The following is a 26,518-nucleotide window of genomic DNA, read 5'->3' as shown; positions in this document are numbered from 1 at the left end:
TTTGTGTAAATAAATTTTCTGAAAATGACAGTCAACAAAGAAAAGAGTGTGGCAATTTTAAACATAAAATGTATTTTTGTTCCTAAACGGATAAGGAGGATGTGGGAAGGGGTAGGATCAAACAAATTGAACACCAAATTTCTGACTGTAAATAACTCAGTGTCCACCTGAGAAATATGCATTTAAACAACAAGGACCTGCTTCCTACTGGAGGGTGTAAAAGGTGACTGATTCCTAAGGTTCCTCCGTCCGTCCTGCCACAAGCCGCAAGGAGCTGCTATCACGTCCTGCAGCTATTAGGCTCGCCAGCAGGCCAAAGCGCAACTGACCGTCGGAGCCCCGCGCGCTAGAGCCAGAGGCCGCCCCCACCTGCCGCCCGCGTCCGGCCCCGCCCCCTGGGCGCGCAGGCCAATGGGCTGGGCCCCGGGGGGCGGGAGGCGCGGGGCCGGGGGCGGGGCGGCCGGGGCCGGCGCGGTCGTGGCGGTAGCTGCAGGGGCGGCGGCGGCGACGGCGGCGGCTTGGCCGGGCGTCCGCGGGCCGTGGGGGATGGGGGCGGCGAGCTCCAGCCCTCGGCGGCGGCGGCGGCGGCCGTGAGTGTTGGGCGGGCGTCCGCGTTCGGGACGCGGGATGGAGCGCCGCGGTGAGTGTCGGGTGGCGGCGCTCGCACCAACCGTGGCGGCTGAGGCAGGGGTCTGGGGTCACCGGCGAGTTGCCGTCCAGGGTCCGGGCGGCCCAGGCGGCGGCCAGAAGGGGAAGCGACCGCGGGCTGCGCTGAGGGTCGGCGGCGTGCCGGGCCGGGGCCCACGGGACTCCTGGTCCTCCGGGAGGGGTCCTAGCGGATGAGGGGCGCGGCAGGGGAGGGAGAGCGGGGAGAGCTGGAGAGGGCGTCGCAGGGACCCGCGGACCCCGGTGCCCCAGTTAGGCGACGCCGTCCCGGGATCTGGGGAGGAGAGTCTCGGGGTGGACTTTCCTCCCTTTCCAGGTTCCCCTCGAGTGTCCTGCAGCCCCTTTCCCTTTTCTAACCGCGTTCGCTCATCCGCCTTTAAGCGGAATTCTGGAAGGGGCTTCTTCACCCTCCCTGCCCCGCACTCTCTCTCCCCCCGGCACCCCCCCCCCTTTTGGTTTCCTTAACGAGGTCTTCACTTTCGTGTTCCTTACTTGGGATCTTTTTGGAAGTTTAGTGCCTTTTTCTCAAATTTTTGTCTGACAAATGCGAAAGCTGAGGTAAAATAACAAGACATTTCGTGTTGCCTGTCTTCCTTTTCTTATCACATTTCGCCTCTCCTAGGCCCGGCTGTTTATTTATTTATTTATTTGGCGGGGGGAGCGGTAATGAAAAGTAGAAAAACACTCAGTTCCGCTTCTACCCAAGTGCCCGCTCCAGTGCGTGTCTGGCGCTCTTCACACTCCCTCCCTCTCCCACCACTCCGACCCTTCTGTCACACCCCTGTAGCTGTTTCTTCGCACGCGCACACACGCACCCGCTATCCCAGCCTGGTCCTCGGCTAAGCCCTGTGCTTTGCAGAATAGAAATTGACAGGCGGAGGATTGCAGCTCCCAAGAGGAGAGCAGGAGAGGGTATCCCTGTGAGTTTGTTTCCCGGGCTGTCCCAGGTCCCACAATCCAAACCTTGGCCCGAGGGAAGGCCTTCCTTTGCCTTGAACGAAGTAGCCGGGGAGTCTCCTTGTCTTTGAGCCCCCTCTGACATTTCCAGGGTCCATCTCGCTTTTTCATCATCACTTTTCTTTAGAGAGGAGGGCGAGGTTTGCTAACCAACTACGCTCATGGACTGTTTTTTTGTTTTGTTTTTGGTCGTTGACATCCTCTGTCCACCTCTAATGGTGGATCTCTTAGGGACTGTTAGGAGGTGAAAGCTGCAACACGGCAGCGGAGCCAAAATAACCAAAGAACTATTTGTTTGACATTTACCTTTTCCTTTTCTCTTCTTTTTGGGAATTAGCTTCGTCCCCTAGTTCGGTTTGAGGAAGTGTGTGTGTGTTGGGAGGGGGGGTTAGTTTCCTGTTCAAGAAAAAGAATTCATAATTAAGTACAAAAGTGAATATTTAGAAGGAGTAAAGGAATCGCAACAAATTATGGGTCTTGGAGATTTAAATCCCTTTCTTCAGAGATTTCTTTAGGCAGTTTGCCAGGAATGCATACGTAGAAATGCTTCCTGATTGTAGGAACTAAGCAAGTGAGGAACCCGGACACTTAAGCTTCATTAGCTTTATGGTTCAAATAGCCTTAGTCTCCTGATTCTGAGAAAAAGTCTAGAGTGGATTTGAAGAGAAGTAAGATAGGTCTGAATTGAAAATTTTTCGGTTCCCAAATTGGCAGGAAGTAAAACTCTGGCTGAGATGAAGAAAGCACTGTTCATGGAATCTATGGTGGCTGGTCATTCCTGCTCTACCCACCTCCCTAAAATAGAATATCCACTAAATTATCAGCACCTTCTCTTCCCAGTGGTAAAAGCCCTTGATCTAGGAATGTGTGCTGCTTCAACCACTGCTGTTGGTCTCAGTTGTTAGTAATGCTTGAACAAAGCTCATGACCAAAAGGTTCCCTGGAAAGATTTTCATTCCTGTACCATTAGTGATTGATTGAGCATTCGCTCAGAAAATTTAGTTTGACACCACTTTATGTTAGACAAGGTCTTGTGAAAACTTTCAGTCTATTGGGTAGAAGCAGGTAATTTCAAATAAATAGGGCCCAAGGCATAATATCTTGGGTTACCTGAGAAAAGTATGTTGAATGTCCTATGGGAAAGTAAAGGAATGACTTATTTTCGGTAGAGGAAATGAAAAGGCTTTTTGGAAGAAGTGATGTTTGTTGTGAGATTGAAGTCGATTAAGAGAATGATTTTAATAAGCACAGAAGGCCAAAAGATCCTTCTTGGCAGAGTTGCTGGTTATCCTAATGCACACATACAAGGGTGTCATCGGTCAGCTTCTATGATTTTGCATTGACGGCTACTTTGTTTTTGATTTCCCACCTCATCTCCAGTGTAATGATGAGCCACAACACAGAAAGATACATCCCTGTGTAAAGAAATAAGGAGGTTTAAAAGGAGGGTTAGCAACACGTTTGGATATGATGAGGATTTTTGTGGATGGCTTGTACTTTCTGCTTTGTCTTTATCTTTTACTCTGATAAGCAGGAGCCCTTTGATGATACTGCCTCCCTGGGATAAGTTTTTTTCTTTTTCTTAAAAAAATGCTCCAGTATTTATCCCTGATAAAGTTTTCAAATACTACAGACTTTCTTTCTAAGGAAGAAGGTGGAAGATATTTTGAAAAATATTAAGGGAGAGAGAAAGTTGAATTCAGGGATTATTTCAGTAGAACTTCCTGCAATTTTGTGGGCTTCCCAGGTGGCGCTAGTGGAGAAGAATGCCTGCCAATGCAAGAGATGTAAGAGACGTGGGTTCCATCCCTGGGTTAGGAAGATCCCTGGGAGGAGGGAATAGCAACCTTACAATTTTACTTTTAATTTATCTAATATTACTTGAGTACTAAAATAATAAGAGATTTTTTATACACTATGAGTGACTTTTGACAATTGTATACACTCATGTAATCCCCATAATCAAGATATAGAACATTTCCATTATTTCAAAAAGTTCTCACATGCAGAACTCCCCCCACCTTCCACACTACAAGCCCATCACCAGGCAGCCATTCCTGCGTTTTTGTTACTAAGAATTAAGTTCATCTTTTCTTTGTGCCTGACTTTCATTTAGCATGATGTTTTTGAGATTCACCCATGGATTTTTGCTATGTTATAGATATTTTATTGTTGAGTAGTATTCCCTTGTAAGGCTGTTAGCATTTATCTGTTGGCACTCGGATTGTTTCCAGTTTTTGACTGTCATGAAAAAAGTTCCTGCATACATTTGTGTATAGTTTTTGGATGAATGTATTTTTCATTTTGGGGAGTTAAATAAGGGAGTAGAGTTGCTGGGTTTTATGGTAAATGTATGTTCATGTGTATAAGGAACTGCCAGGCTGTTTTCCAAAGTGGTGTGTACCTTGTATAGCACCAATGTGTGGGAGTTTTAGGTGCTGTACATCCTTCCTCTCCCAGATTTCACTCTAGCTGAAATTGAGAATTCCAGTAAACATTTAGTGGTATCTCATTGTGGCTTAAATTTGTGTTTCTCTGATACTAATGGTGAGCAGTATTTCATGTGCTTATTGCCCAGTTGTGTATCTTCTTTTTTGAAGTATCTGTTCAGATCTTTTACTAATTAATTTCTTGTGCTGTTTGTTTTATTATTGAGCTAAGAGTTCTTGATGTAATTTGAATACAAGTCCTTTGTCATGTATTTTCTCCCGATTTGTGGGCTTAACAGTTGTCTTTCAAATAGCAGAAGCTTTACATTTCAATGAAGTTTAGTTAACCAGTTGTTTGTTTGTTTAATGGTTCTTGCTTTTTGTGTCTACAAAATTGTTCTCTAGGTTTTCTATCCAAGTTTTCTTAGAATAGAGATCCTCAAACATATTCTTAAAGGACCAGATCATAAATATTTTAGGCTTACAGGCTACAGTACCTCAACCACTCAACTTTGCTGTTGTAGGGCAAAAGCAGCTATTGACAGTACATAAACAGTTGGGCATGGCTGTGTTCCCCCATAATTTTCTTTTATAAAAACATGCAGTTGCCTCTTCCAGCTCCAGCATTTAAAAGATTGATAGTTTTAGGTTATGTATTTAGGTTTATGATACATGTTGAGTTAATTTTAGGGTATACTCTGAAGTAAGGATCTTTTTTTTTTCTCATATGGCTGTCAAGTTATTTCAGTACCATTTATTGAAAAGAACACCTTTCCCCCTATTGAATTACTTTAGCACCTTTTGAAAATATGTAGGTCTATTTCTAGACTATTCTGTTGATCTGTTTCACTCTCTGTAATAATATCATATTGTTTTGGTAACTGTAACTCTGTAGTAAATCTTAAAATCAGACATTATGGATCTTCCAAATCTGTTCTTTTTTCAAAAATTTTTTGGCTGCTTCGATTTTTTACATATTATATACATTTCAGAGTCAGCCTATCAATTTCTGCAAAAACCTAGGAGAGATTTTGTTTGGGATTGCTTGAAACGACACATCACTTTGAGGGAAACGAAAGTCTTCAACAGTTTTCATTCTTCCAGTCTGTGAGCATGGCATACTTACTGATTGATTCACTTCTTTAATTTCTGGCCGCTGAAGTTTTATAGTTTTAAATTTAGGATGTTAGACATATTTTGTTAAATTTATTCCTAAAAATATCCGATTTTTTGATGCTATTATAAATGGTCTTTGTTTCTAAAATATCACTGTCCAATTGTTTGTTGCTAGTATTTAGAAATAAAATTGTAATATATTGGCCCTATATTCTGTGGCCTTGCTAAATTCATTTATTAGTTGCAGTAACTCATTTGTAGGTTTCTTAGAGTTTTTGAGGTATGCAAACATGTCAATTTTTAATGAAGTGTTTTACTTCTTCCTTTTTAATCTGCATGTGTTTTTTTTTTTTTTCTCTTGTTCTCTTGTACTGTCTAAGACCTTCAGTAACAATGAACCTCAGTCATGTTCAACCCTTTGCAACTCCATGGACTGTATAGCCTGCCAGGCTCCTTTGTCCATGGAATTCTCCAGGCAAGAACACTGGAGTGGGTAGCCATTCCCATCTCCAGAGGATCTTCCTGACCCACACATTGAACCCAGGTCTCCTGCATTGCAGACTCAGATTCTTTACCATCTGAGCCACCAGGGAAGCCCAGTAACAATATTGATCCTAATTTTAAAGTGGAAAACATAGATAGTCTTTCATTATTGACCAAGATGTTAGCTGCAGATTTTTTGTAGATGCCTCTTAAAAGGTTGAAAAAATTCCTTTCTATTCCTACTTTGCTGACTGCTTTAATCATGAAAGTTTGCAGAATTTTGTCAGATGCTTTTTCTGCATTTATTAAGATCATCACTTTTTTTTTTTTTTTTGTCTATTGACTATTAAACTAAGCTTGATTCTTGAGACAAACCTTTCTTGGTTCTAATGTGTTATTTCTTTTAAATATTGTTGGGTTTGACTTGCTAATACTGTGTTAGGAAATTGATCCGTAGTTTTCTTATAATATATTTGTCTGCTTTCAGTATCAGAGTAATACTGACCTCATAAAATGAGTTGGGAGGTTTTCCAACTCTTCTATTTTTTGAGAGTTTCTGTAGGACTATTTTATCTAGTTCAATAGATTTCATTAGTGAGGCCATCTGGGTCTGCAGTTTTTCTTTGTGAGGTGTTTTAACGTATGAATCCATTTTTTAAAGTACATATAAAGTTACCCCAGAATTTCTATTTTGTGTGTTAGATCTGGTTATTTGTGTCTTTCAATAAATTTTTCCATTTTATCAGAGTTGAATTTCGTGGCAAAGTTGTTTATAATAGTCTTTTCCCTTTTAATATCTGTAGGGTCTGTACTGATGTTCCTTATTTCATTCATGATATTAGTAATTTGTTTTCTCAGTTTATTTTTTGATCAGTTCAGCAAGATATATATCTATTTAATCGATCTTTTCAAAGAACCGACATTTAGTGACATTGATTTCTCTCTGTTACCTGTCTTCTATATCACTGATTTCTTCCTTGTTGTTCAGTTGCTCTGTTGTGTCCGACTCTTTGTGACCCTAGCTTTGACTCTTCGGACCTTTGTTGGCAAAGTAATGTCTCTGCTTTTTAATATGCTGTCTAAGCTTGTCATTGCTTCTCTTCCAAGGAGCAAGCATCTTTTAATTTCATGGCTGCAGTCGCCGTCCACAGTGATTTTGGAGCTCAAGAAAATAAAGAAATCACTGATTTCTACTCTTATTTCTATCATTATTTCCTTTGTTTTACTTACTTTCTGTTCAATTTGCTCTTTGCTCTATAGCTTGAAGTAAAAGCTTAAATCATTGATTTTAGATCCTCCTTTCTTTCTTTTTTATTGTTCAAGTATTTTATTTATTTTTAAAAACATTTTTATTTTATATTGGCATATAGCTAGTTAACAATGTTGTGATAGTTTCAGGTGGACAGCAGAGAGACTTAGCCATACCAATACATGTATCCATTCTCCCCCCAACTCTCCTGCCACCTAGCCTGCCACATAAGATTGAGCAGAGTGCCATGTGCTATACAGTAGGACCTTGTTGATATCCATTTTAAATGTAGCAGTGTGTACATGTGGATCCCAAGCTCCCCATCTCTTCCTTCAATCCTTCCCCCTTGGCACCATAAGTTTGTTCTCTGTGAGTCTGATTCTGTTTTGTAAATAAGTTCATTTGTATCATTTCTTTTTAGATTCTGCATGTCAGGGATGTCATACGATAATTCTCCTCTGTCTGACTTTACTCAGTATGACAATCTCTAGATCCATCCATGTTGCTGCAGATGGACCCTCCTTTCTTTTTAATAAGGTTTCTAAAACAGTATATTTCTCTAACTACTGCTTTTACTGTGTAACTTACCCATTTTGAAATATTGTGTTTTCATTTTTATTCAGTTCAAACTATTTTCAAATTTGCCTTGTGAAAATGTGACCCATGGATTATTTAAAAATATATAATTTCCAAGTATTTGGTGATTTTCCTCCTGTTATTTATTCTATATTTAATTTTGTTTGGGTCAGAGAACATACACTGTATGATTTCAGTTCTCTTAAATTTATTGGGACTTGCTGTGTATGGTCCTACATATATCTTAGTGAATATTTTATGTGTATTTGAAAAGACTGTGTATTCTGTCATTGGGTAAAATTCGCTATAAATGTGTGTCAGGCAAGTCAAGTTGATTGATAGTATTGTTTAAATTTTCTATATCCTTACAGATTTTCTCTTATTATTCTATCAGTTAATGAGAGAGGATTATTGAAATCTTAACTATCATTGGGATTTATCTATTTTTCCTTACATTTCTGTCAAGTCTTATCCTATATACTCTATTTTTAGGTGCATACACTTTAAGATAATGTCTTTAAGATGAATTGACTCTTACTATTATAAAATGTTACTCTTTATCCTTGTCTGATTAAAAACTACTTCTGCTTTCTTATGATTAGTATTTACTTGGTGTATCTTTTTCTGATGTTTTACTTTCAACCTACTTGTGTCTTTTATATTTTACGTCTGTTTCTTACAGGCAGTTTGTAATTGTGTGTGTATGCTGTTACTTCAGTCCTATGGATTGTAGCCTGCCAGACTCCTCTCTGGTATTCTTCAGGCAAGAGTGGGTTGCCATGCCCTTCTCCAGGGGATCTTCCCCACCCAGGAATGGAACCCATGTCTGTTATGTCGCCTGTATTTTCAGGCAGGTTCTTTACGACTAGTGCCACCTGGAAAGTCAGAATGTAATTGAGTCTTACTTTTTTAGAGATTGTCCAGTTGTCCAATTTGACCAGCGCTGCCTTTTTATAGGGGTGTTTAGAGAATTTATATTTAATGTAATTATTGATATGATTGGGTTTAAGCCTATCATCTTGCTGTTTGTCTTTAATTTTTCTTATCTGTTCTTTGTTTCTTTTCCTCTTGTTCTGCCTTCTTTTGGATTGACTAATTTTTTGAAATTCCATTTATACCTACTGTTGGCTTATTAACTGTACCTCTGAAGATTTATTATACATTCTAAATTTATTATAATATGCCTTCAAATAATAACATGCTATTTCACATATGGTGTAAGAAGCTTACTTGCATTTCCCTCCTCTCTTAGTTTTTGTTATTGTGATACCTTTTGCTATTCTACATATGTTGTAAATACCACACAAATTGCTATTACTTTTGTTTTAAATGTCAGTATTCTTTTAAAAAGAGAAATTTACAAAATGAGGCTTGTGTTGAAGCTTCATTTGAGGTGAATCTAGAATATTATTTTATTAGGGCTGGTCTCCACGTACTACTAACACATGTCCTTCAGGGATCTCTCCTTAAGTATTCATAGGTCTCTCTGCTCTGGGTGATGAAAACTCAGAGGTCTCCTAGCCTTGTGAGAGCCCTGGAAATTGTTCAGCTACAGCTCCTTGGAAATTCTTTGTCCACCCTGTGGGGATTCACCCTGTACATATACAGCTTTGAATTCAGCAAGAGAATTCAGGAGTTGCCTATGCAAATTCCTGGAGCTCTTTCTCTGCCTACCTTCTTCCTCTCTGGTACTCTGCTGTACTGATTCCAGAGCTATGATTGCTCTTTCCTCAACGAGAGCACCACACTCTGTTTGGCTTCCTCCTTCTGTTCTGTGGTCTAGAATGTGCCTCCAGGCAGAGAGTTGGGGTGACTTGTAGGGATCACCTCATTTGTTAGTGATTCCATCTCTGCAGGATCATGGTCCTGTGCTGTTTATAGTCTGACGAATGAAAATAATATAGAAGGACTTTCCTGGTGGCTCAGACGGTAAAGCGTCTGTCTACAATGCAAGAGACCTGGGTTTGATCCCTGGGTCAGGAAGATTCCCTGGAGAAGGAAATGGCAACTCACTCCAGTACTCTTGCCTGGAAAATCCCATGGACGGCGGAGCCTGGTGCAGGCTGCTGTCCATGGGGTCACAAAGAGGAAAATAATATAGTAGAAGGGCAGATCTGATCTCAGTTATTCCTGCATTGATGTATTCAAAATTTTAAGACTTTTCTAAAATCTGGAAACTTTCTTTTCATCATTATAGTGGCAGTTTATTTGTTTAAGAAACTGTTGTTTGCTCTATAAAATGGTGCACAGTCTAGACTTTACTGAGTGCATCCTGTGATATAATTTAACGTATTCTCGTCTTCTATATTGCTTATAAAGTGGTGATTGGATCTAGAGCAGTCAGTCTTGACACTTTGTGACTATTTGGGACTGGGTCCTTCTTTGTTAGGGGTGGAGGTAGGAGGGTTGAGGGGTGCTCTCTTGTGCAGGCAGGATGTGTAGCGGCATCCTTGGCCTCTGTTCACTAGATGTCAGTAAGATTCCTTCCCAGTTGTGAGAACCCAAGGTGTCCACAGACACTGTAAAATGTTTTTGGAACAATGTTCTATTATGGAAAGTAGGCTACCTAAACTACAGAATCAATTTCAGGAATATGAAGATCCCTACCCAGCAAAAATAGGAATACTTATTATAAATGTTAACACTGAAGAGAACACATGGGAAAGATTTTAACAGTATGGAAGTTGAAGTTTCACAGAGTGACAGAAAAGTAACATCACAGAGGATAAGAATTTCTGTTTTAGAAGGGAAAAATACTTGAGACAATAATAATGTAAAATGGTAAAAAACAATTTTAAGATATTAGACTTCTACAATAGATATACAGATGGTTTTACTTTTTCTTCTTTTAAACAGTTTATGATTTAATTATAAACCAAAAATTTTGGAGTTGCAGAAAGGTTTTAATAGTGTACTTTTTCATACTAGAAACTCACTTGTGTGACATAAAATTTCTTTAAACAAAATGTAAATTAGGGAGAATTAATAAAACAACCCCTTTAATTTAAAAGTGAACTACAATTTTCGCTGTTTCCAAATACCCTGTTCCTTACTAAGGAAAAAGAGTAGAAAAGATGACAGACAATTAATATATCTTTTAAAAAAGATTTAAGAGGAGGATTGGGATTGAAAGACTTCTCAAAATTTCCCTCAGATAACAGTACTTATAAGTTAATCGTCCAATATTCATCGAGGAGCCACTCTGCTGGTTCTGTGCACAATAGTTGGCTGTTTTGATATGGTTTAAAGGTAGATCTGGTGGGAAGGGTCTTGAGGTTAACCCAGAGCAGATCCAGGGGGCGGACTTTGCTCTATTGAGCTCTCTCAAGGTTACCCTGCCTCTACCTTCCACGGCTTTAGAATGCTTTCCTCTCTTCCCCATTGATGTGCTTCAGTTTAGTCCTCAGTGGTTTCCATGATGAGTGTTTGTGGTACATCATTCTCTTCCAGTAGGATTTGAAGGAACATTTGATTGTTAGATGTCCCCAGCATTGTTAGTACTTTTAATCTTGACACAGTTATGTTTAAAGTTTAATGGGTAAGTTTTCAGAAATTAAATCTGCAAAATGATAGTAGAGTCCAAGTAATTGAGGAGCCTGAGGTTCTCATATTTATCTTTTCGAGTAACAACCTAGGCACTTAATTAGGATCACTTGCCCAGAATTGTTTGGGTGTGAGAAGTGTCTGTCTTCCTTTTCTTGTTAGTGGGTAGTCCCCCTATTTCTCTTTCTGTCTTCCCATTCTGTCTCCATCTTATTTTCTCTGCCTTAACTTGTCCCTGAATCTTTCTTAGTCTTCTTTCTCTTCTCTCCACAATTGTTTCTCACCCTCCCACATCTTTCATGGTGTTTTTCCTCTCCCTCCCTCCCATGTGCTCCTTTCTGTCTTTGTACACCACCGCTTCTACCTCACACATGAGGACCTTGGGCACAAAATTTTCAGTTTAACTTTAATAAGGAACACAATCCTCTTTATTAAGGGAGTGGTGATTAATGGAGTAAGAGAGTACAACATTATTAATATACAGGTATTTTATTTTTTAAGTCAAAAAGCATTATATTAAGTATGATCCATATTTTGCAGCCATGTACTATTGTTTAGTCCCTAGTTGTGTCTGACTTTTTGTGACCCCATAGACTGTAGCCCTCCAGACTCTAGCCTTTCCCAGGTAAGAATATTGGAGTGGGTTGCCACTTCCTTCTCAATGCTAATATATAGGTATTTAAAAATAGATATAAAAGAGTGTTTGAGATGGAGTAACTTTCTTGTATTTCTTCCCCAAACCTTTTCTTAGGATTTAATTAGGGTTGCAATGCTCCAGCCCCTTTTTGGCCTGGGATCCCTGACCTCTCATTAGTTTGTTTCAATTCAGGGCATCATCAGTTTCCATGGTGCGAGTCCATGGCGCATTGTTCTTTTTAAGTGTGGTTAGAAGGAAAGTTTGGATTTAGGGTTTCCTTAGTATCTATGGCATGTCCCTGATACTGTTGTTTTTGAAGTTTGAAGGGGTAAATTTGCGTAAGTTGAATCTGAAAATTCCATTGTGGAGCTAAAGTAACCAAGGAGCTGAATGTTTTCAGATTTATCTTTTATAAAGTAGCACCTGAAGGGCCAAATTTGCTTTATTTCCCCAACATTGTTTTTAGTAAAAGAGTTCAAAGATATGAGAGATGTTCCTCTTCTCTTTGCCAGTGAGTATTTTCTCCCTTTCTTGCTACTTCCCTTGTTGGCTCTATCATGCTCACTTCCTTTTTCTATTTCTGGAAGTAGGTGGTCGCTCTTTTCTCTTTTTTCGCTCATTATCTTCTTTCTGCCCTCACTTGTTTCTGTCTTCCTTGCTTTTGCCTCTCTCCCTATGAGTGCAGCCCCAGTTTCCTCCTCCTCTTCTTCCTCACACTCACTTGTCTTTTTCTGCATTCTCCCCGTGTGATCATTGTTTTTCTCTGCCTCCAACACTACGCTTAGCCACACTACCCTCCCCATGGGCCATGTTTCTCCATCGGTTCTTCAGTTCTTTCTGAATGTTCCAGCATGAAGGTAACTGATAAGGCTTGTTTTCCTGAGTAGAATGATGTGGAAACCTATGTGCTTTCGGCCCCTGCTGCTTTCTTTAGTTATTCCATCTTTCTCAGACGTTTTTTCTCATTCCGAGCGAGTTTGAGAGTGCAATTGAAGTAATATATAGGTCTAAGTGGGAAATAGGACCCTGTACAGAGAGTAGAGTAGTTAGTTGGTTTTGAGGAAGTTTATTTTTCTGAAAAGGAGTCAGGCTTGTGTTACACTTTTACCTGCTTTGGTTCGTGTTTTTGTTTTCTTAAGAGTTGGAGAGAGAGGAACGAGGTCGTCAAAAGAAGTACCTCATAAAAAAATATATATTGCTTATCCAAGAAATTTCCGTTTGTCAGATGTAGTCATCAGGTGACCTATTCCTAAGGTTCCTCCGCCCGTTCTGCCACAAGCCACACGGGGCTGCTAACACGTCCTGCAGCACTCAGGACCGCCAGCCCGCCAAGGTGCAGCTGACCGTCGCAGCCCCTAGCGCGTGAACCAAAGGCCGCCCCCACCTGCTGCCCGCGTCCGGCCCCGCCCCCCGGGTGCGCGGACCAATGGGCGGGGCGGCCGGGGCCGGGGGCGGGGCGGCCGGGGCCGGGGGCGGGGCGGCCGGGGCCGGGGGCGGGGCGGCCGGGGCCGGGGGCGGGGCGGCCGGGGCCGGGGGCGGGGCGGCCGGGGCCGGGGGCGGGGCGGCCGGGGCCGGGGGCGGGGCGGCCGGGGCCGGGGGCGGGGCGGCCGGGGCCGGGGGCGGGGCGGCCGGGGCCGGGGGCGGGGCGGCCGGGGCCGGGGGCGGGGCGGCCGGGGCCGGGGGCGGGGCGGCCGGGGCCGGCGCGGTCTTGGCGGTAGCTGCACGGGCCGTGGCGGCGGCGGCGGCGGCGGCGGCTTTGGCCGGCGTCTGCGAGCCGTGGGGGATGGGGTCGGCGGCCGCGGCCGTGACGGCCGTGAGTGTCGGGCGGGCGTCCGCGCTCGGGACGCGGGATGGAGCGCCGCGGTGAGTGTCGGATGGCCGCGCTTGCTCCAGCTGCGGCGGCTGAGGCAGGACACTGGGGTCACCGGCGAGTTGACGTCTACGGTCAGGGCGGCCCAGGCGGCGGCGGCGGGAGGTGGAGGCAAGTGCGGGTGCGCTGATGACCGGCGGCGGTGGGCCGGGTCGGTGTCCCCAGGACTGCTGGTCCTCCGGGAGGGGTCGGACGGGAAGAGGGGCGCGGCACCGGAGGGGGAGCCGGGAGGGCACGAGCGGTGGCCCTGAGCGGATTATGAAGATAATAAAAGCAAACACCTAGTGCGTCCCACGCTCGGCATACTGTTTCCTAAGTGCGCTACACATTTTAACCTCCTGAGAGTTCCACGATTATTTAACTAATTTTTCAGATGGGAAAAACCTGTCAGAACACACAGACTAGTAATTGGCAGAGTGTGACTTCAACTCAGGCAGATTTGCTCTAGAATCTGTGCTCTGTCGCTACAGAGTTGATCTGACCCCGTTCTACCCCACCTGCCTTGACAGCAGTCCTCTCTTCAGCTGGGTCTCATTCCCGATGTATTTTAGGATTTCCGTGGTTGCATTGTTTTGGTCTCTGTCTTTTGGGCTGAGTGAGGGGTTTTTCTTTCCGAGGCCGCGTAAGCCTCAATGGTCTTTCCCAGTTCTGCCGTGGACGTTTTAAGGGCTGGACTCTTTTTTTTTTTTTTCCTTTTTGACGGCTGAATTTTCAAGCCTGAGACGTTTCATACTGCAGCTGTAGTAATTCACGAATCTCGTGTCTCCATGTTTATCTTTCTTGACTCTCTTCCTCAAGAGGGAATTGGGCTTATAACTTTTCGGAGAGCAGGATTGTTAGTTGCTAAAGGCGGGAGCTGAATGCACCTTCTCTTGTCCATCGCTATCAATGCCGGACACACTTTTTGGTTTATCCATTTTCCCACTCTGTTTAAACGCTGGAATGGGGAACGTGGTCTTTGGCTTTGGGTAGTTTTGGCTGGTCAAGGGAGAGCCCTGCCGGTCAGGAATGCTAGACATTCTGGAGGCGTGGGAGGTTGGGCAGCTTCATCTTTAAACGTGCTGAGTTCTGACTGCACAGGAATGAAGTGTATGAGTATTGCATGCCTTCTTTTAGAAATTATTTGCATATTACTGAAAAAGTTTCCAACATTTCCCTCTTCTGTTTTAGTGAGGAGTGCATTTAAAAAACATAATCAAAGACCTCCAGGGTGAATTTTCCTGATTAAAAAAAAAATCTCTAAGATTCTTACCAATCAGAAATTGTGTTGAAATAGCAGATTTCTAAAATATATAGCAATTTTTCCTGAGGTAGAAATAGTAAGATTGGGAATTAAATACAGATATTTGAGGTTGTTTCACTTTTCAATTAGGCAGCCCGGTGCCTAAAATGAAAATACTTGTAAGGAGACATTTGGGGTGGAGGAACGTGGGGCAAGAACATTTGATAAACACAGTCTACTGATGTCTTGGAAAAGACACATACCAGGGTACCAGAAGTTAGTGTTCACATTTCTGATGCACATATAACTTAGAATTTGGAACATATAGAGAAAGTAGTTTTGCACAGTAGTTTTCTCTTTGCTACACAGTTCTTTGTGAAGTGGATAATATGTGTTTTTTAATATTGATGGCTTGGAAGAGATGCAAGAGAATTAGAAGAGTTTCACAAATATTTTGCTCAACAGTCTGTTTGCACAGTTCAAACTTCACTTGGAAGTCATTTAATAGGCTTCCACAAAGTCAGTGACATTTCTGGAATTGTTTCCAGTCCTATATTTCATGGTCACAATTTACAGATATATTGTAATGAAGTCACACGTTGCTCATTACTTACCTATGTCTACAATCTCCTGCAGTAAAGCACTGCTAATGATAATGGCTAATGGTTATTGCATCTTCATGATGAACCAAGTGTTGTGCTAAGTGTGCTTTCGGTATTATCTCATGAAATTAAATTTACAGTTACAGTATCTGGTAACTACATTTTATGTTCCCACCAACTAGAAGTTCATTTTGGGACTTGAGAAAGTAATGTGGATGACCTTGGAAAGTGTATATCCTCCAAACTTTCTCATTATCATAGTTCAATTTTGTGAAAGTCTGGATTAACTTTATGTTAACATTTTTTCAACTGTATTGTTTCCTTTTTTTAGTTTGAAATATGAAAAGTAGTAAAGTGTATATATTAGAAGTAAAGTGTAGTACATTACTCACCATAATGCTGACTCCTCACATCCCCATCATTTTTGTTTGTTTACAGATAGTCTTGACTAAAAATGTTCAAGCATTTTTGAAACACTCTATAACTTTGAGTTACTAATTTGACAGTTGAAGTAAATTAGTTTTACTGAGGTGGGTGATTTGTTTTATTTGAAGCTGGTGACATACGCTTTAAAATTTATAACCATCTTTTTACCAGTGACAATGACCAGTTTTCTAATTTACTAAACTAAAAGCCATCAAAATTAATCAGAGTGCCTTTATTAAGTAAGCTGCAAAAGTGATAAATTAGGCTAATAGTCTTTAAATTAATGGTTTGTAAAAGAGCTGCCCAAACAAGACACTTGAGTGTTGTTTTGTTTTTGTTGGAGGGAGACTTAGGTATAATAGTGCCCCCTAAACTGTCCTAAGTTCATTTTAGAAGTTATTTACACATTTAAGAGTTAATGTTAGATAGGTTTGAAACTAGAGTGAATGTAGAAATTGCATTTCCAGAAATGATTTAAGGATAACAATATTGAATAAAGGACTTTTAAATGTTATTAAAGAAGTGTCAGGACACCTTATTTAATAATCAGAAGTAGAGGGACAGTAATAGAAATACCTTTGATTTCAGTCTTATATACTCTTGCCTTTACTCAACTTTATATGCCTTCTTTTTTGAAAGATACTATTTTAGAGACAAATTTTTAAAAACAATTTCTATTTTCCATTCAAGACACTGCAACAATCCAGAGTTAACCATTTTATTTCTATAAAAATTAATTGAAATTTTGTAAAATTATAAAGTTTATAAATTCATTGTAAATCGCTTATTCATTATTATTCGTTATTCATCCTGCAAAATCGTTACTTATTCAGACAGTTTTGAGTTTTTCATCCCTCATTCTGCTATAAGCAGAGAACACATGGTTAGCAAACATTGGTCATGATTTCCTTGAGATTCTAGTCTGGATAGGGAAACATGAATCATCTATGGGAACTTGGATAAGTGCAGTGATGGAAAGGATAAGATGCTATAAAGCATCCAACAGGAAATTCTGCTCTAGTTTGGTGGCGGTGGTGGTTATGAGGCAGGGGAGGTCCAGGAAGGTTTCTTTGAACTGAGATCAGAATGAGTAAACAAAGAGGAAGGAATAGTCCAGACAGATGGAACTGTATATAGACAAGACCCTGTTGAGTCCAACAATTGGTGTTTTTCAGGTTGTAGGGACAGAATCCATAGCAAGTCTGAGAGCAATTTGATGGGTTACAACTGGCATTTTAAAAAACGAAATGGAACAGGAAAGAAAACATCTGAGTACATCACCTGGCTCCTTGGCCAGTATCTGTTTTATCTTTATGCATTTCTGCATGCATACACCACACACAAACATAACATACTTAATGTGTATACTAGCTCCTGATGTAAAATTATTTCCCACTACAAGTCATGGTAAACAAATATTGGAAAAATGAGAAAGTGGTGTGTGGGTGGCCAGAGTGCTGAGAGTGTTGAGTAGGAATTTGACTTCAGATGACATTGCAGAGATAGGTAGGAGGCAGATCTCATGTTGAACCTTGTAATGCACGATAGCTTCTCATTGTCCTTTGGAAGAGTTTCAAACAGAGAAATAACATGATGAGATTCATGTTTTGAAAGTGAATACCTTTGTAATGAGACACTACCTATGGAATGAACAAGAATGAATGTGGAAAAATCCTTAGGAAATTAGTAGCAGTAGCTCAGACAAGAAATCATGGTTATTTACCTAGTGTGGTAGTAGAGAGAGAATTAGATATAGTAAAAAACTGTAGATGGGCGGGGGTGGAGGGGGCGGTAATCTATGGAGTTGGGCAATGTATAGTAAAGAGTAAATGATACAATTTTATATCTTACATGTAACCCAGAAATGAATATTACATAAAACTTTCTACTATAAATTTCACAGAAGTCCTTAGTCATTCTACCATTTTGAAAGTATCCAAATATCCAAGACAAAACGTTTGGTAAATATTTCAATTGTAATGCTTGAGCTAATTTAATTCCTCGAGTCATTTCCTTTTTGATTTCAAGAGATGTAAACAAATTTAGGACTTTTAATTCCAGGAAGATAAAATGTAAGGATGAAGCAGAAACAGTAAGGTTTTCCTTGAGTTCCAACTGTATACCAGGTTTAGGTGTTTTAAATGAAGTCTTTTAATTTTATGTTCCCTTTTAATCTTCACACAGCCTATAACCAAATTGTACAGGTTACTAAGTATTCAGCTAGGATTCAAATCTCAGTCTTTGTCATAACAAAGATTTTGTTTTTATTATATCACCCTGAAATTACCAAAAATATTGCTCCAGTGATCATATATTTATTTGTTCAGTCCAAGTGTGTCGTCATTGACTCAAAGGACATGAGTTTGAATAAGCTCCGGGAGATGGTAAAGGACAGGGGAGCCTTGTGTGCTGCAGTCCATGGGGTAGCAAAGAGGCGGACACGACTGAGCAACTGAATAACAACAGTGTGTCAGATTTGTGGACATGCTTAGAACTTAATTTCAACAGAGAAGTATTCTTGATGAAAATGATAATCCAGAGTATGTGTGTGTATTGTTGTTCAGTCTACGGGGTCACAAAGAGTCAGACATGATTGAGCGACTAACACTTCACCAAAGTGAAGTAAGTAAGTAAAGTGAAGTTGCTCAGTTGTGTCTGACTCTTTGTGACCCCATGGACCGTAGCCTACCAGGCTTCCGCATCCATGGGATTTTCCAGGCAAGAGTAGTGGAGTAGGCTGCCATTTCCTTCTCCAGGAGATCTTCCCAACCCAGGGATTGAACCCAGGTCTCCTGCACTGCAGACAGACGCTTTACCATCTGAGCCACTAGGGAAGCCCAGAAGAGATGATTAACAGTTTGTCAGGTCAAACATAGTAATCATGGAAGTGAGATTTTGAAAACAGGCCTTTCTATTTTCAAAGCTCATGTTTCACCTTTATTTTTGAAGGTGATGTCGTAGTGGGAGAATATGTTCTTCCGCTAAGTGACATTTCAGAACAACTTTTATAGCTTAAAAAATTCTGTGCTCTAGGAATTAAGAGGAAATTTATTAAGAGCATAGATTCTGGTCACAAGGCAGATGTGGTTTTAAGTACCAATTCATCATTTATCAGCTGAGAGCTTAGACAAATCATTTAACCTTCAAATCACTTTCCTAACTTGGGAATTGAGAATCTGCATATCATAGACTTGTCAAGATTATTGGCACTTAATAAATGGAAGTTGCTATATTAGTAATACAGAGTTTGTTGTTGGTTTTTTAAATAGAATATTGAGGTGGGCTTTGAGCTGTTCATGAAAACCTGGTGTTATAGTGTACCTTGGTTAATGAAATATTTTCGTTTCTCTCTTTTTGTCTCCCCTACCTAAGGAATTCCATTTTTTTGACTGTTATGTGAAAGGATGATTGCTTACAAACAGAAAAAGACAAAGAAAAAACGTGTTTTGTCAACAGGCCAGCTCTCAACTGATGTTACAACTTCTGAGATGGGGCTCAAGTCCATAAATTCCAACGCCATTTTGGATCCTGATTACATCAAGGAGTTGGTGAATGATATCAGGAAGTTCTCCCATATGTTACTATATTTGAAAGAAGCTATTCTTTCAGGTTTGTCAACTCTTTTTCCCTTAGCCTTCTTATTGGATGGTTTGTAACATCTTAAATGCCAGCCTCACTTTCATATAAGTATGTACATAGTGGTAAAGCAGAGTCTTCTGCTTTAGCTATTTTATATATGTTTTGCCAAATGTTTGATGTTTATAGTGTAAACTATGTTATAATCAGATACAGTGCAATCCATAGTAGAAAGCTTGGGAAGTGAGGGAACAAGACCCATTTGATATGGGAGATTTTTAGATATTTGGAATCTTAACCTTCTTGTTAATGGTAGCAATGCCCTGATTGGTCTTTAATAAGCACACTAATAGTTTTAATTTACATTGTTAATACATCTGCCTAGATTCAGTTTTCTATATTGTTCCTGAAACAGTCTGAAATCACTGATTTGAGTGAATATTTTCCTCAGAAGTCAAACTTAATTCTGTTTTGCTGTTCTCTTCCTCAAAAGAGAGTCATAGGATTTATTTTCTGTCTAGTTAGAAATGGATACTGGAGACTGAGGCTTGATTGTCCTGAAATAAAGAGCTATATACATCTGTACTCCCTGACTTGATCTTAGTCCCTGTCTTTCAACTTTCTGTGCCTCTTTTATATCTAATTTTGATGGCAGTGGTGATTAATAATCATACAACTGATATTCTTTTGTAATAAGTAGCAGTTCAGTCCATATTCATAAAGGTATATCTGGATGTAGAAAATGAAGTTTCCTGGTTATTTATATGAGACCTTTTGGGGTTTCATAGACATAAGATTTCAGTAAATATTTTCTGTGAATATAAGTTAGATACTCATTTTCTGATATGCATTCTGAAAAATAGAAACTAAAAAACTATGCCTTCTGTTTGTCATAAATACTGCTTTTAAGAGTTTATTTCTAACCTACCTGTAACTTTCCATTTGAAATGCCCAAAATACCTGGACTTGAATTGTAGCCTCAAATGTTAGTATTAGATTTACCCTTAAATGACAATCACGTAAGTCATTCTTTTGAGACTATACATATATGTTTTTAGAAAAGAATTTACCTACATTTCTGTTCATTTTAATACTTGATTTTGAAGTCTAACTTTGGATAATTAAATGGTAATAAAGTTACTTTGTTATTGTGGAAAGATATTCTAAATAACATTAAGCATTATACCAGTAACAGATTCATTATTAAAATGACGTATCTGCCATTTATTTAAATAAAGCATAGCTGTGTAATAAAGGTTTGTTCTTAACTGGGTTTTAATTTTTTTTAATTTACGTATAGTAAAGTTTTTTCTTTTTGATGTAACTGGGTTAACTTTTAACTCAAAATTTATATTAATTGGCAAATGATTTACTTTAACGTAAAATCTGATCTTACTTAATGCAGCGAGTAAAATAGGTTTCACTAATATAAATAAGATTTTTAGTTAGAATATCTATTTGTTTTTGTTTTCCATAGGAAATTCTACATCATTTGGAATCTTTATCTCACATATTTATCCCCTGTTTCACAGATTTAAAATGGTGGTAATTTAAAACAAGTTGGACCCACTCCTTATATCCATAATTTTTTTTAATGAGTTTTAATTTGTAAGTAGACAGTTCATAGGTTAAGAAAGAAGAGGATTTAAAGTTGATCCTAAGTAAGAAGAAAAGAGGAAATTGGTAATAAGATAGGAAAGGGAAACTACCTTTTGAGGTAAAAAGATGTATATGGAAATATATTTTTTACAGAAAAGCAATGTTAAAAATCTGTAAGGATGTTGTTCTTTAAATAAAAAAAAAACCAGTACTTCAAAATTTAGAATTTGAGTGTATTGCTAATAGTAAAAAAATTTTCCATTTATGGTTGGTAAATTAATGCAAAAGACCATCTTTTGGGTAACTAGCTCTCATTAGTAAGCAGTGGCCAGAGAATTTCCATTAATTTATCTTTGGATTGATTTTAATGCTTGATTCTTCAGTCAGAGTTAAAAGGATTTATGTGTGCCATCTCAAAATAAATCTTGGATTTAGCAAGAATTTATTTTCTATGTCTTTGCATCATTGTTATAAAAATCTGGAAATATCTTCTTTAGTTTATTTGAACTGATAGACCCTTTCTGTTTGTTGTTTTCCTTAAGGGAGTATGTACAAACAGCATAAATCAACTGCATTATAAATGACAAATGCCACATAATAAAGTGTTTGATTTTGATCATGATTTTCAGCTTGTTAGAGTGTCATGCTATTTATTTAATAGATTATTGCAAAAATCACATGAGATATAATCTTCAGGAAAGCAGGTAAAAAGTTTGAATTCTGTAGCTGTCTGAGGTAGTTTAATAAACATATGTTAGTGGACATAGGTCATGCTTTTGTCTCTGAGCACTGAGAAACGTCCCTTGACTTCTGCTGTTCTGTATAGTTGTAAACTGGCCAGACAACAAAGAGCTGTTTCATATTTTTCTTTTGGAGTGAAGAGACCATTGTCGGTATTTGATTGGTGGCTTTGCCACTGGTTTGTCTTTTGCCTCCTCAAGAGGAGGGATGCCAAATTTTTGATATTGTTTATTACCTTTCAATTCATGTTGGTTGGCTATGAAAAAGCTAAAAAGTTGTCTTTTAAGAATGTAGCTGTGGGTATGCAGATCACCTTTGGTGTTATCTGCATACCATTTTCTTTATGTACTTTACCTGTCATGAAGCAGTGGTGTGCAAAATCATAGCTGCCTCAGGTGTTCAGTCATTGCTAAGGCTCGGTGTACATTAACAGCTTTGTGATACGTTTACACCCACATCTCCCTTTCCTTGACTAGTTACAGAGATTATTATAATTGTATATGATGCTTTACGTTTTACAGAGCACTTTCACATGCAAACAGTATTTAATCACACAGTCCCTGCAAAAGCAGAGTTTAGCCCGTTTCATAGACGAGTTGTATGTATAATTTAGATTATGTGATTTCACCAACCTCTGATTGCTGATAAATAACTACTATTTCATTTGTAACCTAGAGGTCATGAACGCAGAATGATGTGTCCTTTTCTCATGCTTTATTGGCTGCTTTACATGGCAGTATGATACTATAATGGAGAGGGCAGTGGCACCCCACTCCAGTACTCTTGCCTGGAGAATCCCATAGACGGAGGAGCCTGGTGGGCTGTAGTCCATGGGGTCGCTAAGAGTTGGACATGACTGAGTGACCTCACTTTCCCTTTTCACTTTCATGCATTGGAGAAGGAAATGGCAACCCACTCCAGTGTTCTTGCCTGGAGAATCCCAGGGACGGGGGAGCCTGGTGGGCTGCCGTCTATGGGGTTGCACAGGGTTGGACACCACTGAAGCGACTTAGCAGCAGCAGCATGATACTATAAAGACACTGCTCAGTTTTCATTTCGTTCTATTTCATGTGGTATTTATGTTGACTTACCCAATATGGTAGCCTCTAGAGATATGGCTGTTTAAATTTAATTAGAATTTAAAATTCAGCTCCTCAGTTGCAATAACTGCTTCAAGTGCTTATTACCCATCTCTGATTAGATACCCATTTTGAATGGTGAAGATATAAAAATTACCATCATTACAGAGATTTCTGTTGGGCAGTGATGGTATTGACGTTTGGTTTTCATCAATCTCTTGAATATTGAGATGAATTTTTGAGCTATAAGTATTTTTTATTTTTATAGCCTGAAAAGGAAACCTAGAAAAAGTTGTTACTGGAGCAAAATTTTACCTAGAAATAAGAATTCTTGGAAATCATTTGAATTCTCCTTCCTTAAATTGCCTTTGGGATGTGTAGCTTTCATGCAGTTCTTTGATTTGAACCAGCAGATCACTTTCTAAGCAGTTTATACAAGTTGGGGAGATTGGTAATAAGGGATGGCAGAAAGAGCTCAGGAAAGAGAATCACACAATCTAGGTTGTAGACCCAGTTCAGCTATTGACTAGTTTTGGAATATGGCTTAAGTCATTTAATACTTTGTTAAAAATGAGATGTTTACATCAGATGCTATTGATATTATAATTCTGATTTAAAAATTTATTGGAGTTGGAAATTCTACATTGTTCGGAATATTGACAGTTCAGAGCTGAAGAGGGCAGCTAAGTATTTGTATTCAAACTATATAACACATTTTAGAGGACATCTGTCTCCCACCAATTTATAGGGTTTTTTAATGTGAATTTTATGATAACTTTATTAAATGTAATGTAAATGAAAATTTCCCAAGTGAGCACGTTATGGTCATATTGCAGTAGGTGTTGATGAACTGATCACAGAAAATTGCTGTTGTTCAGTCGCCAGATTGTGTCTGCCTCTTCATAGCCGCGTGGACTACAGTACACTAGGCTTCCCTGTCCCTCACCATTTCTTGGAGTTTGACCAAGTTCATGTAATGTCTGCCAAAGGACTCTCTGCCCCCTAACAGAGTTAAGATGTGTGTGCACTTAGTCTCTACTGTTTTTATTTACAAACGAAAGTAGAGAGCTTAATGTGGGAGATCATAGGACTGTGAACACAGCTGCATTTGATATAGGGTAAGTGATAGTTTATTGATTCTCTGTCCACTACTTATTTCCAAGAGGAGGTTACCCTGGGAGGTTTTTTTTGGTGGGGGGAGGTCTGTGCAAGATCTTTGTTGCTACACAAGCTTTTATGTAGTTGATGCGAGTGGCGGCTACTCTCAAGTTGTGCACAGGCTTCTCATTGCTGTGGCTTCTCGTTGCAGAGCGTGGGCTTTAGGGTGCTCAGGCTTCAGTAGTGGTGGCCTGTGGCCTCCGTAATTGTGGCTCTCAGGCTCTAGAGCACAGGCTCAGTGGTTGTGACACAGGGGCTTAGTTGTTCCATGTATGTGGGATCTTCCTGGATCAGGGATCGAACCCGTGTTTCCTGCATCGGCAGGCAAATTCTTTACCACTGAGCCATCAGGGAAGCCCCCTTAGTCTTATGTAAGTAGCAGATGTAAAATTTGAAGTTTTAGATCTCTTTCCAGTGCCTGGAGAATCCCAGGGATGGGGGAGCCTGGTGGGCTGCCCGTCTATGGGGTCGCACAGAGTCGGACATGACTGAAGCAACTTAGCAGCAGCAGCAGCAGCCAGTGTCATTATGGTACATTATGAATAATTACAGGGCAAAATTTGCAACTTACGTTAAAATGCTGAAGGCATGCTGTTATACCTATATCCCCTGTGTTTAAATATAGCACTGCAGATTAATGTATGTGCAGTACCAATTCAGGTTTATGTTGCCCCACTGAGAAATAGTGTGTTCTGAATTCCAGAGATAAATGCTCTTCTAGTTTTACAGTAACCTTAAACTCTCCCTTTGTGATATACCTTCTCCATTCCCAAGTGAACACCATGTGTGGAAGTTCGAAATTTGGAAATCTGAAAAAGTGCAAGGCTTTTAATTGGGCTAGAGAGAATAGTGCACATTGCTTGCTTTGTCTAGTACTCAGTGCTTGGAAGTGTCCATTGCCATTATAACATACATTTGAAGAAAAAAATTGGCAGTTAAATCTAATACTTCTTATAGGTTTTTTGATTATGTAACTTTTAAAAATGGATTTTAATAAAAGTTTACTGTTGTGACAATGGTGCCATGTTTTTCTGTTTTGTTTTTTAAATAGGTTAGGAAGGAGGATAAAACTTCATCATCAGTTCCAGATAAAGTTCTCTAATTGTTAAAAATGATTTCTAGTTGAAGAGTGTATCACTTTTAATTTGTAAAAATGTAACTGATCTCATAAGTGACAGCTTTTGATGAATTCTGAGCCCTAAATTTAACAGAACTGTAGTCAGAAATGGTATGTTAACATTCTAAAACAAACTACTAAAGGAATTAAGTAAAAATTTTAATGTCATTAAATACTATGTTCTGTTGTGAGAGGGAAGTTGTGTATAAACTTTCAAAATCTGAATTGAAATCTTGTGGATTACCCCATTTTTTACACAGGAGAATATGCAAATTTATTTAGGCAAATTACAGTGAGTATTAATTTTACCATTGTTGGCTAGTATTTTACTTTCAACCTTTATAGTGTGCAAGAAATTTTGTGAAATACTGGAAACATAAGTTGCTAGTCCTCCTGTTGTGTTTTTCAGAAGTAAACCTCTCTAGAAGTGATTTCTAATCGTTATCGTTTAGGAAAAGCTAATATGGATGTTAATAGGTTATGGCTTAGTGTCTAGAAGGTACAAAATAAATCTTTGAAGAATGGAGTATGAAATACAGGTAGCTCATTTATTACACACGTGCCAGCTTTAGGAGATTGCTTTCTTCTTCTTCACTTACCTAGTACGGTTTACATAATTTAACCTCATTTGTAATAGTAACTGGCATATTTAGATGGAAGTTGAAGCCTGTTAAATCAGATTGCAGAGTATACCTGCCATTAAGCTATAGCTTTTTTAACCATGTTGATTGTCATGGTGACTAAGAACACAAATTCTAGAGCCAGAGCCCTGAGGTGGAATTCTCATTCTGCCACTATTTGTATATAACCCTGGGCAAGTTACCAGTATTCTCTTCCTCAGTTTCACATCTCCTAAAATAAGATAGTAGTACCTACATTATTGGGTCATTGTGAAAATTAAATGAGTTCATACTTCATATATGTAAGGCTCATAAGACTAAGTCTTTTAAAATGTCAACTGTAACTATTTTTACAATCCCCCAAGTGATTGGATAATGAAAGTTGCTGTTAAGGCTTCACTTTTATCCTGTAAATTCAGAAGTTATTACAGAAAACACAAAAATGAGTTTCCTTGTGATAAGTTCTGAAAACTTTTCCCCCCTCCTTGTTTTCATTGCTTTCTCAGAGAAGTTAAACTGAATTAATAAGACTGAGTTAAAAAATTATTGTCAGTTTTTATTTTTTTAAATCAAGGAAAACACCATGGCCTTTTCACTTATTTATTTACCCAAGTATTTCCATGAAGTGTTTGCAATATAAACACTGTGGTATTGTGTTAATGCATGAGAACCAAAAAGTGGAACTGGCTAATCTGTTCTCACTTGATAAGCTGAGTGAAGCAGAAAATAAATGGCACAAATGAAAGAAACAGTAAATTAAAATTCAGATGACCATATAGGGATGGTAGATAAGCAAATGTTGGGATACAGGAGTTTTACTCTTTTATATAGCTAGTATTAAAACTGATTGAA

General features: G+C 39.4%; 1 protein-coding gene across 6 annotated transcripts in view; it reads left to right on the top strand.

Annotated features, from left to right (window-relative positions):
- The first annotated feature begins 432 nt into the window (after window positions 1–432).
- The window catches only part of ARHGAP29 (Rho GTPase activating protein 29), a 79,716-nt gene continuing 53,630 nt past the window's right edge, over window positions 433–26,518 (top strand). The window contains exons 1-2 of one of the 6 annotated variants that reach the window (XM_069573543.1): window positions 433–640; window positions 19,149–19,385. In XM_069573543.1, coding sequence (XP_069429644.1) covers window positions 19,181–19,385 — 205 coding nt within the window. In that variant the 5' untranslated portion in view covers window positions 433–640; window positions 19,149–19,180. Of the gene's footprint in view, window positions 641–13,319; window positions 13,638–19,148; window positions 19,386–26,518 lie in introns of those variants that run through there. The other 5 variants (XM_069573635.1, XM_069573621.1, XM_069573598.1 and 2 more) reach the window with 5 other exon arrangements.

The sequence above is a fragment of the Ovis canadensis genome, chromosome 1, assembly GCF_042477335.2.
Source record: "Ovis canadensis isolate MfBH-ARS-UI-01 breed Bighorn chromosome 1, ARS-UI_OviCan_v2, whole genome shotgun sequence".
Taxonomy (NCBI): Eukaryota; Metazoa; Chordata; class Mammalia; order Artiodactyla; family Bovidae; genus Ovis; species Ovis canadensis.
The sequence above is the reverse complement of the archived record's forward strand: the minus strand, read 5'-3'. Positions and strand labels throughout refer to the sequence as shown.